Source organism: Heliangelus exortis, chromosome 2, assembly GCF_036169615.1.
Source record: "Heliangelus exortis chromosome 2, bHelExo1.hap1, whole genome shotgun sequence".
Classification (NCBI taxonomy): Eukaryota; Metazoa; Chordata; class Aves; order Apodiformes; family Trochilidae; genus Heliangelus; species Heliangelus exortis.
This window is the reverse complement of record NC_092423.1, coordinates 118489928-118503810: the sequence shown is the minus strand read 5'-3', so window position 1 is coordinate 118503810 and position 13883 is coordinate 118489928. Positions and strand designations below refer to the sequence as shown.

The 13883-nt window shown below is 39.8% G+C and overlaps 1 protein-coding gene across 1 annotated transcript in view; it reads left to right on the top strand.

Annotated features, from left to right (window-relative positions):
• Positions 1–5218, top strand: part of EYA1 (EYA transcriptional coactivator and phosphatase 1) — a 151831-nt gene extending 146613 nt beyond the window's left edge. The window contains exon 19 of the mRNA XM_071737770.1: positions 2984–5218. Coding sequence (XP_071593871.1) covers positions 2984–3064 — 81 coding nt within the window. The 3' untranslated portion in view covers positions 3065–5218. The remainder of the gene's footprint in view (positions 1–2983) is intronic.
• The last annotated feature ends 8665 nt before the right edge of the window (positions 5219–13883 follow it).

The following is a 13883-nucleotide window of genomic DNA, read 5'->3' as shown; positions in this document are numbered from 1 at the left end:
CTGGAGCTTCATGAAGTGGGAGCTGGAAGCCAAGAATTTATTACTACAATTCTCCCTATTCATTAGTTTCCTGCACGACCTTGGAGGGTGTCCGTGTCATTGACTCTTGGCTTCTGCAGAGACGCTATGCAAAGGCAGGTGTCCACCAAACTCTTCACCACATCTTAGGTATGCTTTTACACCTTCCTGACCTGGTGGTTGAGGCTGCCAAGCTGACTAAGAGAAGCAGGGAGATTTGGCTGGCTGGCAGAGACTGCAGGGTAGGTCCTACCTGATAGGGGGCTGTTGAGTGAAGAGGGAAACTGCAGTCACGCAAGAAAAGGGAAGCAGCTGCCCGCCAAGTGCAGGTAGCTGGCAAGCACTGCTGCAGGCACAAACCTGTTCCTATTTGTCCTTGATGCCATAGCTCTATTAGATGTTATAAATTCTGCAGGAAGATGTCATAGCCTAAATAAGAGAGAGGTGCACAGAAGCTTGCGGAGCATCTGGAGAGCAGCATGATTAGGGTTTTTTATTTCATTTTGCTCTTGCAGGTTCATTTCTTGAATGCAGTGCAAGAAACAAATCTGTGGGAAAGATTTGAATTGGAAAGCAATCTTACCTGGTAGAGTGCAGGGGATAGACTATCTGTAACAGGGATGACCCTGGGATGTGGAGTTGTAACTGAATGAGCTAATTGTATTTTATTTCTGTAGCTGGTGGAGCATGGAGAAAGTACAGTGGAAGTCTAGATTGGAGATGTAGAAATAGCAGGTGTAATAGTCAGTGTATAACACTTCCTTTTTGAGGAAAAAACCCTGTAAAAGTGTTCTGGTAATATCACAAGTGTTTTTTCCAACAACATCTTAGTTATCTCTGAATTATTTTGTCTGCTTGTTTAGTTCAATCCACAAGCAGTTATTGATCATGCATTTGCCTTCAAGGTGAGACATAGTCATCTGTTTCTCATGGCTTTGTAATGATCTAGAGCTAAGAAAAGTGGAATGGAAACTATTCCAATTGTGTTTCCTTGTGGGTTGTTTTATTTTCTTCCTGAAGAAATGTCTTGGCTCTAAATGCTAGGCATATGCTGTATATGGCATGTTGATGCCTCCTTATTAGGTTTTAATTTAGATGAGGAGTGTCATATTGAAGCAGACCTTCCAGTTAGTCTTTCTCACTGTGTTTTGGTTAACATCCTGCACTAGTTTTAGTGTGGGGGAAGCCACAAAAGAAACCACAAACATTTCTTTTGGATATAACTTACGAACAATATGTTAGCCAAGTGCCACACTTTTTCCTAGATGGCAGACCAGAGCTCTTCTGAAGTGAAAACTCTGAAACATAGGCACTGGATGCTCTGCACCACCTCTTTCACTGTGCTCCCTCTAATTATGGAACTTCACTTGCTAATACTTGTCCTTCACTGGCTGCAGATTTTCCAGATGCATTACAGTGCTCCCTTTCTGATCATATACAATTCTTTAGTCTTGCTTATTAATATTAGTTAACTCAATGTTATGTTTCCTGACTCTTGCCAGAGCAGCAGTTGATTGTTCCTTAACAGTTGCTGTTTGACTTCAGAGAGATTTGCTGCTACTTACATGGCTAACTTTCTTTTAAACCTCTGCTTTATCCTATAAATTCAACCCAATTCCTCATCACATCATTAGGTGGATTAAAGCTCCATTCTTCTAAAACAAAATAGTTTTTTGCCTGAGCTTCTAAAGACAAATTTATGATAGGCCTTGTGCTAGTATGTTTGCCTTCTGAGAAGGATATAAGATAAAATTATGGGCTTTTAAGTAAACATGGAAGTGAAAACAGAGTTTCACATTGTTTTCAAAACTGTTCTCAAAATTTGAGAAGTGAATGAAAAAAAAGAGGTCAGCATAAAAGTGATGATCAGAAGAGATGGAGTTTTGCCACTGATTTCAGTAGAATTAGGAACTTAGGAGGTGCTGAAGGAGGATGAAGAAAGCTCTGACAAGTTGTGGAATTCTAAAGGTATTGTGAAAATAAATTGCTTGTGGTTTGCCTCCTAAAGAGGCCAGAACACAAGCTGATCCAATGAGAAGGTGAACATGACCATGGTAGCCTTCAGAGCATTGTTGAATCGAAATGATTTTCCCATGAGATTTACAGAGTATTTTCCTGATGAAAGCTGATATTTATTTATTTATTTGTGAAAAATTTCTTGCTGATACTATAATCATGGTTTTATAACACTGGTTTACTGTAAAAGATAGTTCTGAAAGAGATTTTTACCCTTCATGGATGAGGTAATGTGTGCTTTTTTTTCCTGGTATTTGTGTTTTTGTTTTATTCAGGTTCTTTGCAAATGTATTTATGCTCCAGACAGATTTTATTACAGCTAGTAGGAAAAAAATACAAATTTATTTTAAAATTGTCCCATATGGAAAAGATGTTTTAAGATGAGTGCTAACAATGAGCGATGTTATACAAACCACTGGGATACAACTCCACTCAAACTGATGTGAGCAACACACGAGCTATTCTGAATCATCGTGTCTGTGTTGTTAACTCTCCTGCCAGGGATAGATACACAAGGAACCAACACATTTTGATAGAAAATAAAACTTTTGTTCCCTTTATTTTTTATTTTTTAATCAAGTTCTGTTCCTTTCCCTAAACTACCTCATGCTTCATATATAGGTTGTTTTTCTTAATTTTTTTCTAGAAATTATGTTTTCCTAGGCAATGTGCTCAAATCTGCTATTTTTAAAAAGAAATGAGAAACCCCTCCCTTCTGATCTACTGATATGTTTGCCTTTGTCCCTGTTGGTAAATAGAATTCTTATTACTGAGAATTTATTTTGAAGGGGTGGGTCAGAGAAAACAGAGATAAACATGAAGGGCTCGAGGTTTTAAGAGCTCATTTCCTCTCCTCATAGTGTGTCCTTATCCTTGCAAAAGACAATGTGTGGGTCTAAATACCAGGATGCTTGGGGTTATTTTTACATGTTGCCTGTGCTGTTCACAGCATGCTATGCCATTTTGGAGGATCTCAAGCCACTCTGACCTTATGGCCCTTCACCATGCCTTGGAACTGGAGTACTTGTAGCAGCTCAACAGCACTTTGAAACCCCAGAGCCTCCTTCTGCCCGTGGACGGGATGCCTGTGTCTTGTGTCAGCATTGGACTACAGAACTTTGTGATTTCAAGATGTTGACGTACAGCTGCAATTGGTCTTAACCCTTGCCCTTTCTGTAAATGGAGGAGCATGTCTTTTTCTTCAGAACAGCTGTTGACTCTGGTACAACAAAATAAGCCATGCAAATATTCATCAAACAACTCACCTTTACCGTATTTGCTACCAAAAAGAAATAGAGGAGGAAAAATTTAAAAAAAAAAAAAAAGAAATAAAAGGTTCATACCTGTGAAGAAAATACAAGGACCTGCAGATGCTTTGTAGTTTTTAGACTCTTCAATGTGACACACACCATTTCTTCAACACAGCAAACCTGATTGCACAATGAAGACTGAGATTTTTCAAAATACCAGTGGAGTAATTTTCTTGTGAAGAAGGTTTACTTTTTGGTTTCTCATACCCAGGGTACTCTGTACATCTTTACTTATTTATGAACAGACTATATTTTGACATCATGTAACTGAGGATATGTATAATAGGATTAAAGGCTATTATAAGCCTTTGCCTTATGGTACAGCAACTACTTTTGATTTTAGCACATTACAGAGTAGTTTAAAATATGTCTAATTTAAACTAATAGGTACATCACTGAGACAATCATGTACAGGAAGAATTTTTTGTGTAAATTTGTAATAATGAATGATTCTTTTACATATTGTTAAGGTAAATGCTATTGAAAGATAGTAATGCCTTGTTGGTGAAGAATGAGGCCGCGTGTGCACAAACTGTTGTGCAGTGCCTTATCAATGTGTTGGATATAAATATGTAGATAATGGATTTTTTTAGATAAATTTGTCAAGACCAAAAGCATGGATGTCAAGTGTCAATAAGAATTGGGTTTTGTTCTTCTCAGCTCTTTCTCTACCTTCTTCTTCTCTCACCTATTCTGATTATGAAAAGATTGATTTCTTTCCCCCTACAAAGGAAATACAGAGAAAACATAACTGAAGATGAGTTCTTTATCTTCTGTTTTCTCTTCCAAAGCTAAAATATTAACCTTTTTTTAAAGTGTTGAAAAATGAATTATCAGATTAATTCCAGAAAGAAATAAAGAGAGAACACAAATATATTTTAAGACATGAGTTAAACTGGAATCTTGGTACTGAATAGTTTTTTTCTCATCCAAAACTGAAGGAAACTATCATCACCACTATTTTTAGAAATTAGAAATGGGAATATTTTGGAGAAATTGAACAATTAAACATTTAAGGTTTTAAATCCTCTTCCACCAGGAGTCAGATTTTCCCAAGATTTAACATCCATTGCCGGCAATGGAAATACAGAAATAGTTATTGCCAAGGAGTTAAAATTTGCTTTTCTCTACACCCATTTACAGGACAAACCTCGACTGTGTCTGTCTGTGACTTGTGACTTTTCTAATCTTGAAGGCCATGAGCTACTTGGTCAGATAAACTGTTAGTCTAACTTTTGGGCTTGAAATATACCAATTCCCTTTACCCAATTTATGTCTCTTCATTAAAAAGAAGCCTCAGCTTTGTTGGTTCATTCTTCTGCTTTTCCTCATTTTCTTTTGCTAAAAACACCAGCCTTGAAACAGCTACCTGCAAAGCTACAAAGCACCAATGTAGCTACACAACACCACCTTTCTCTATTGGAGGAATCATATTGCTGCTAGAATTCAATGTTTGTGGATTGCTTTATTACCAACAGAGAGGTTTTTATCCTACCAAGACTTGCACATGTGCTTTACTTTACTGAGTATGAGTGGTGGAATTCATGCAGTACTCACATACGTACATGAAGCACATTTGCGGGTAGTTTTTAGAATTGAGACTATAATTAGCCTCTTTTTTTCCTCAAGAAAAGTAGATAATGATGGGGGCTTGGTTGTCTCTTTTTTTTTTCTTTTTCTTTTTTTTTTCTTTATCTTTTTTTTTTTTTTTTTTTTTTTTTTTTTCAATTTTTAGTCACTTGTGGGCTGAAAAAAAGCAGTTTATCTGGGCCTTACTGTACAAAAAGTGTGTTGTGTCCACAATTGTGTACAGAATTTTTCTTCCTTAATTTTGTTTTAAATTAATAAAATTGATTTGTGAACGTATTAAACAATTGTCTTGTATGCAAGTCTATGATGTTTCTGCCTTCTAGGTTGGGAATGAGGAGACACCTCTTGTTTCTTTGATGTCACAAAGCAGAAGTTGTTCACTTGCTTGTGGCAAGCTGAGATGTTAAACAGGACCAAAAAAAAAATAATTGTGTCTAGTTTACAGAAGGCTGAGTTAGACAGACAGCAATTATTTTGCTTGGCAGGAGCTAGAGAAGGTCAGTGCATAACAGGGACTAGGATCATGGTGTCCTGGATATGTGTGTAAGTGACCCAGAGAAGTAAATGCCTAGACTTGAGGTGCCAGAGTGCCTCTGGATGTCATCAGAAGCAATCCATGTGCTGAATGGATTAGTACCAGTGTTCAGGCATCTCACTCAGGCCTACAAGCAAGTCTTCTATCCTCTGAAGATCTACAGGCCTGAATGTCTCTGAGGATTCCAGACTGGTATTTATCTTTTTCAAGCATGGAGCACCTTTTAAATTGAGGGAAGAATAGCAGTGCCCACCATTTCATAGCAGACACTTAATTGTAGACCCATGAAGTACTAGTCCAGGATATGGGCTTGATTATCTCTTCTAAGGAGAGGGATGGGCATGGTTAAACCCACACCTCACCTTCCACAAGTTCATCATAATTAACAACTTTTAGACTAATCTGGCCAAGAAACATCCTCTACTCCTCCTCGTGTTGCTGTATCACCCTTCACAAAGGGATTTGTTTAGAATTCAGTGAACAAAAGAGTGAGTATGGCTGCATTGAAAGGAAAAATAGGATCAGCCACGAAGAGAAAATGTCTCCATCAACCATGAATTATTGTTTTGCAGTGGATAGTGAAGAGCCCTTTTTTCTCCTATGCCCGTGAGTGAGAGCTTTGAATGGAAGCTGGTGGGCACTCACACTCACTTTCTGGTCTAGCAAGACTTGAGTTTTGTTGCTGTATTGTGGTACAGCATCAAAAGAAGAGATGGACAGTGCTGCAAGCTAAGGAAGGCATGGCTTAGGCAAGTATGGGTTTGTGTCTTGTTAGAGACAAAAAGGTCTAAGTCAGCATAAACTGTTTTTTAATTTATACCAGTTATAATGGTAGTGACCTAAAGAAGTGCATTGTACCCATCCCCTGCATGACACAGAATTGACTGATATATGCCATATGTTCTGAATAACTTGATCCTACTGACATTTGAGGTATTGGAAGTGCCTGGCAAGTTGGGTGCTTAGGAGACTTACAAAAATATATGTCTTCTTTCCAACTCCCTGATGGTCCTGGGAGTGAGCTGGGAACTAAGACTGGATATATGTAAAGAGATGAAACAACTAAATGCAAATAACTCTTGACTTTACATACCACAGTATATGATAAATTTAGGTGAGGAATAGAGTGATAGTTTAATTTTAAAGTCTGCCAAAATCTCACTTCAGATAACTTCATTTATTTCTGTATCTACCCTTTAGTATTTCCCTCAGTCCATTGGAAGAGGAAATTAACCTGCATAAAAGGTTATGGGAAACAAACTAAGCTGTAGTACTATTAACCTACATGTGTGAAACACTTTTCCTTTCTTGTATTTTTTGTGCTTTCACTTTTAAAATGTTTACTTGGGTTTTGTTCCAGTGTAAGCCATTCTTTGGCAGTGCTTCTTGCAAGATCTCTGATGCCACTGTGTGTGAAGGACTCAGTTTCACTGTCCCACCAGGTACCAGCAATTGTCTTCCAACAGGAAAGGGCTTACCCTCAGAAGGCTCAAAGTGGAGGTTTCTATGGTACAAAAAAACTGAACAAATTCTTTGAAGCCGTAGAACTATGGAGCAAGCTATAATTTCATGAGGTTTTGCAGTTTTACAGTTCTGCAGATGATTATTAGCAAAGCCTATGACTGTTGCTGTTTCCTGTGATTATTAAGGTAGAGGTCTTTTGGAGACTGAAATACCCTTTTCAGCTGGCCACACTTTAAAAAGCCACCTCTAAAGTTATCTCCTCCCCTCAATACACTGAATGCAGTGCTCAGGTGTGCTTCTGCCACTGCTCATGTCAATGCCCTGTCTGTTCTATTGAACTAATTTTGGAGGATTTGGTGTTTAGGCTGGTGGATGATCACAATGTTTTAAAGACATTGTCTTTCAACATTGATTCTGATCCCAAAAGCAGACCTTAAAGCAAGTACATGAAATTGCAAGTGTTGCTTAGCTCAGAACATTTGCTTCCAAACCCTGGAAGGTCTGTAGCTAAGCATTATCTGATATTACTGATGGAGGGCATGTAGCCTAAATATTCTACACAATATTCTACAGAATCAGCTCCTTTGATGCATGAATACACATTCTCATATTTTAAAAAATTGCCTCAGGTCCTTCATTTATTTTAAACTTTTACATCTTAAAATTATTATATGTACAGTCGTACTGCTGGTTTTGAGGCAAAAGAAGCCAGACGCAATATATTAATTCTCCTGTAATCAATTAGAGCATTTACTTTACAGTGGTAAATCACAGTAGCAGCTTTACAAACTTTTACTTATAATCTGAAGATGAAATTGAGCTTTTTGTTTATATTTACATCCTTTTCTTTTAAAGCTGATAACCTAACAAATGCAAGAAAAAAACAAGGCTAACCAAGGAATTGCTTCTGTGTATTTGGCACCTGCATGGAATTTGGATGCTCAGAGTTAAATTATGTTTTCAGTACAGCACCAATTGCAGTTTGCTGCAATAGGCAGACTTCTGAAGTCAGTGACTTTCTTTCCTAAGCCTCTTAGTGCTCAGAAAGTTAATTCTTTTTTAAGGAGCAGCCAGCATATGAAGACCCTACTTAAGTAGAAATCTTTTGAGAAAGCAGGGGTTCCTGTAGAGTGAAGGGCATCATGTTATGATGTAGGTAGCTCATAAGCTTGGGGTCTGCCATTCATCATATCAGTACCACTTGAAGTTTCCATTTCCTAGATGCTCACTGGTAACAATATTCAGCTGTAATTGCTTTAGTTCTAAGAATAAAATGCATCAAAATCATTAGAGCTCAGGAAAGTAAAATTAGTAATTATTATTATCTTTCATGTCTGGAAAGCATGCTCAGTGAGTAGTATCTTTGCCTCAAAAATTATTCCAAAGCAAAACATTAAAATACTGTTAGGAATTCTCCTTTGCCTTTTCCTTCAAATTTGTTTCTCACAATGTTGTGATTCTTGAATTCTGCCCTGCAATACAAGTAGAGGATGGGTGTCCAGGGATGTGTTGCTTTATGTCATGCACCAAGGCAGAGGCACAGTCCTGCGCCAATCTTCTTCTGATCTCTGTCAATAGCCAGGCTGCACAGAAGCCACTTTTGCCATTCTCCTTTTAGGCAGGGACTGTCTCTAAAAAAACCCATCCCTCTCTCTTGTGCCAGTGAAGGACTAGAAGAAAAAGGGAAAAAACTGGGGAAAACAGTCAGCTCTCAGGTTTAAAAAAAAAAAAAAAAAAAAAAAAATCAAGGTTGCAAGGCTCCAAAGAGTGTCTGTAAATAACCAGAGAGACGCTCTGAGCAGAGCACTCAGCAATCCCAGGTGACGCTCCAGCAGTTTCCCAGCGCTCTGTGCAGGGATGTGATGGGACAAGGGATGGGTGAAAGGCCTCACAGACCCTCAGCACCCTATCCTGCCAGTACCATAGTGTGGATGGCCAGGTGGGCCACAGAAAGGAGGACAAAGACCCATTGTAACTTCAGGTGGGCCTCAGATTAGGATAGTGGAAATCAAGAGGAGACTGGTTGCTCTCTTTGTTCTGCCTGCTCCTGAACATCCTTCCCTATCCCCATGCAGCTTGGTTACCACAGCAGAATTAAAACATTGTGGCATTAAGATTGTTAACTGGCTGCAATAGAAAACACCCCTTACTCTCATTCTCCAACAATGAAGAGAAATGAGAGATAACAAAACTCTTACTTTTGCCTACCCAAATCATCCTTCTTTATAGCTGTTTGTCAGCATTTTGTTTTATGTTTGGCAAATACTATTTCACATTCTGATACACCAGGGAAAAATGTATTTTTCATTTTGTACTAATACTCTACATTGCAATTTCTGTTTTTTGAGTGCCTATTAGTCCTGCTAACAGTGCTAGAGTAACAGCATACGGTAAACAAAAGATTTTAATTTTTCCAAAGGCACATACAGCTCTGCCAGCTCTCATGGAAGCCACATAACATTGCCAACTAACACCTTGTGGAAGTCAGCCCAAGGCACAAGTTAGGATGTTATTAGTGATCTGCCCTTTCCATTGCCTCACTGCCACTGGCAGTCATTTTGCTGGGACGAAGTATTTGTGGCTTGGGTTTTGTTTCTCACCCACTCTTCAAAATCTTTTGCAGGGACTGCTGACTACGGCTCCCTGAAGGGTTGGCCTTTGACCCTCTGCTATTTCCAGTCTTATGTATAGATGCAGCATTATTTTCCAAAATGGGAGTTGAAGGGTTTGCAAAGGAAGCCCCAGTCTGCCTCATTTTCTTCATTGCCAACTCATGTCAGAATTGACATGGAAGTGAGATGACATCTAGAGATTGCATTAAACTGAATAGCTGGGAGTGCAGAGACATGAGATGTAATGTAGAGGAGGTGGAGAGTGGCTAGAAAAGGAAAGAAAAAACAAGTGATTTGATTTGAAAAATGTGAGATAATAAATCTGAGGAAAACTAATCCAAGGCAAGGAGTGGGGAAGAATGATGAGTTGTCCAGCATGGGGTGAAATAACTTCATGTTTAGGAAAGCAGGTTTTATTTCTTGGCTCTGCCACAAAATGAGCCAGGCATTAGGGACCACAGTCCAAAAAAGGACTCAGACTGAATAAAGCTAAATGTGGCTGTGTCTGGCCTCAACCAGCCCTAAGGAAGGTGGTGTGAGGTGCCACATGCCCTGCATGGCTCCTGCTCCTCACCCTCTCTACAGAACCGTGGTTATCAGAGACCACTGGCACAGCATAGAGGTGACTTTAATCACAGAATCACAGAATGTTAAGGGTTGGAAGGGACCTCTGGGGATCATCTAATCCAACCCCCTACCAGAGTAGGTTCACCTAGAGGATGTTGCACAGGATGGTGTCCAGGCAGGTTCTGAATATCTCCAGAGACAAAGGTTCCACAACCTCTGTAGGCAGCTTGTTCCAGTGCTCTGTTACCCTTACAGTAAAGAAGTTTTTTCCTTATGTTTACATTGAACCTCCCATGTTCCATTGTCCTTTGTTCCTGTCACTGAACACCACTGAGAAGAGTCTGGACCCATCCTCCTGACACTTGCCCTTCAGATACTTACAAGCATTAAAGAGATCCTCCCACTCAGTCTCCTCTTCTCCAGGCTGAACAGACCCACTTCTCTCAGCCTTTCCTTGCATGGTAGGTGCTCTAGTCCCCTGATCACCTTAGTGGCTCTGCATTGGACTCTTCCCAGTAGTTCTTGATATTTCATGAACCAGGGAGCCCAGAATTGGATGCAGTATTCCAGATGGGGCCTCACCAGGGCAGAGTAGAGAGCAAGGATAACTTCCCTTGACCTGTCTACCACACTCCTCTTGGTGCACCTCATTATGCCATTGGCATCCTTGGCCATAAGGGCATATTCCTGGCTCATGGTCACCCTGTTGTCCACCAGGACACCCAGGTCTTCTTTCACAGAGCTGCTTCCTAGCAGGCCTGTCTATATCATGCTGAATGGCAGCACAGCCCTCTGGTGCCTCAGCCATCCCTCCCAGTTTTTTGTCATCAGTAAACTTGCTGAGGATAAACCTTTTTCCTTCATCCAGGTCATTGATGAATATATGGAACAGGACAGGACCCAGTACTGGCCCCTGGGGAACACCACATCCAAGTCTGCTTTCACAGAATCACAGAATCAGCCAGGTTGGAAGGGACCTCTGAGATCATCAGGTCCAACTCTTCATCCGCTACCACCATGGTTACCAGACCATGGCACTGAGAGCCACATCAGTCTCTTCTTAAAAACCTCCAGGGATGGAGAATCCACCACCTCCCTGGGCATCCCATTCCAATGCCTGATCACCTTCTCTGTAAAGAATTTTTTCCTAATATCTAACCTAAACCTCCCCTGGCAGAGCTTAAGTCCATGTCCTCTTGACTTACTGATAGCTGCCTGGGAAAAGAGACCAACCCCCCCTGGCTACACCCTCCTTTCAGGGAGTTGTAGAGAGTGATGAGGTCTCCCCTGAGCCTCCTCTTCTCCAGGCTGAACACCCCCAGTTCCCTCAGCCTTTCCTCACAGGACTTGTTCCTCATAGGACTTTCAACTCTATCCAGAACTTTGTGCTGGACTCCCAGGAAGCTGTCTGCTGTTAATATTTATGGAGAGTAAGAGGATTTTTGTGGAAGCAGAAGAAGACAGAGCGAGCGTACAGGCTCTCAGAGAATCATGCAAGGATAGTGTTTGTAGAGCAAGAACACTTTGTTTCTGTGTAGCTGCTTAATGCAAAAACCAGAAGGTCTGGGTATCTGGCACTTTGCTTATGGCTTCTGTCTCTGAGGCATGCTTACACCTCTGAATTAGAGTTGTGCCCTTTGCTCTTCTCAACAAAATCCATTGGGTGGAGTGAAACAGATTCAGCAGGAGGGAGGGACAATAGCTGTTTTCCCTCCTCTCTGGAGTAAACAAAAGAAATTCTCAGTACAAAGATGAGAAATTTAATAGAAACAAAACCGTTGCATTCTCTTTTAACCTAATAAACACTATAATTCCAGAAGGGACTATTACCCTTGAATTAAATTGATGTTCCAGCTCCTAAATCTATCTATGCAGTCATTATTTCTATATGACTCACTAAACATTCAGTAGAGCCTCTCTGTCTTACGTATCAGAGGTCTATTCATATGCCATTTGGTACTTGTCATTTGGAGTCACAGGAGTTTAGTCCAGTAGTATCTCCACTACTGAGCAGGTGAATCCTTAGGACAGCTCCTTCTATCTTAGAAAAGGAGAGTTCAAGATCTGATTAAAAAGGCTGAGATTTATTCCCAGTAACAGCCTTCCTGGAGTTCTTTTGTTTTAAGACAAAAAGGATTTGAATAGGAATTGAAAAATCTCCTAAACTGTATACTTAGTTCTCTAGAAGACACAGAGGTAGTTAAGCCTGCAATATTCCTTTTAAATGGCAGCTGCACAGAAGAAAATACATTCTTGTGTGAAATTGGCAATCCTTTTTTTGAGTTCTTGCAATCCAGCTGAACTGCATCCTTCTTTAATCTTTTGGGGGGGGCATTCTCAAATATTTGCTCTTATACCATTTAATTCCTCTCCCCATTGCTCCAGTTGCTGTGTGAGCCATCAAGTCTAAGGATTTTACTGAGGGTCTTTGGGCATTTCCCTGCAGTAAACCATGTTAATACCTTCTTGGGAATGAAGGTGCTCTTGTTATGCCATTGTCTGTTCTTGCTTAACATAGGACACAGGCTACTATATTTGCATGTTAGATGACAGCTGAGAAGCTCAGGTTTTGAGCTATTGTTTTTAATTTTGTTTCTTACACATAAACAGAATGGGAATTCATTTCCAGTGGCTATAAATTTAATTCTATTGAAATACAAGACCAAATTTCCATCAAAACTGGAACAGAAGCTGCCTATTAAAAATCCCAGACATTGGGTCACCCATTGGCTTCTATAAAAGCTATGGACATCTGTGCAGGTCTGCAACTGTAGCAGACTCTGAAAGCTTACTAGCATTTTTGTTTAATATTTACTCTTTTTTCCCATTAGGAATAGAAACGAGACAAATCTGATGATTGCTATGGCAACCTCAAGCCAAAAATTTTTTTGAAGACTTTCATTTGGTTCCTGAACCTTGTTTTGCTTGGGAATGTGGTTTGATGTTAATTCCTCCTTCCTGCTGAGCAGTCCAAGGGCTGAGCTGGGCTGCAGGTGATGGGAGAAAATGCTGACCTCGTGCCTTTTTTTGTTTGCTTGTTTGGGGGTTTTGTTTTGTTTTGTTTTGCTTTGACCACCTTCTCACCCAGTGAAGAGCTGACCGGTGATCCTGTTCTTGCCATTTTAAGTTTTCCCTACTGGGTGAAATGTCCTCCTCCATATTCCATGATATCCCAATGTTTTAAACATCGACATCTGAGACAGAAGCTATTTAATACTTCCATAATAGACTCTAATACATTTCCTTCTGTTCTGAGATGGAGAATACTGTACCTGAAATATGCAGAAAAAAAATTACAGATCAGATACTAATATTTTCCACAGGCTTCTAATTACTCTTTCATCTGCACCAAATATAGCTTGATGTTCAAACCTTGTGCAGGTCTCTGGCAGGAATTTGAATGGTTATGTTGCCCCTGGTCAAGTTTCTAAAAACCCATCCTAGTGATTTTGAAAACATGCTGGCAAAAGGATTCTGTTCCACAAGACACTGGTTTAATTCTTAGACAGTGGCTTTCTGCTGAATATTTGTGGTATCATTCTAAAGTGCCGAAGCACATGGGATTTCTAAACCCTCAGTTTCCTGGTGGAAAGAGTTCTGGACAAATGGTTTTACCAGCCAGATGACAAACTAATTGCTAATAATTTGGAAGAAAAAAAAAAATCTTATTTGAAATTATGACTTAACTGTATTGTAAAAAGAGTCTAATGTAGAATGTTTCATTGTGTAGCATAAATCTGATGAGCTATGAATGCTGATTTCAAATCAGTC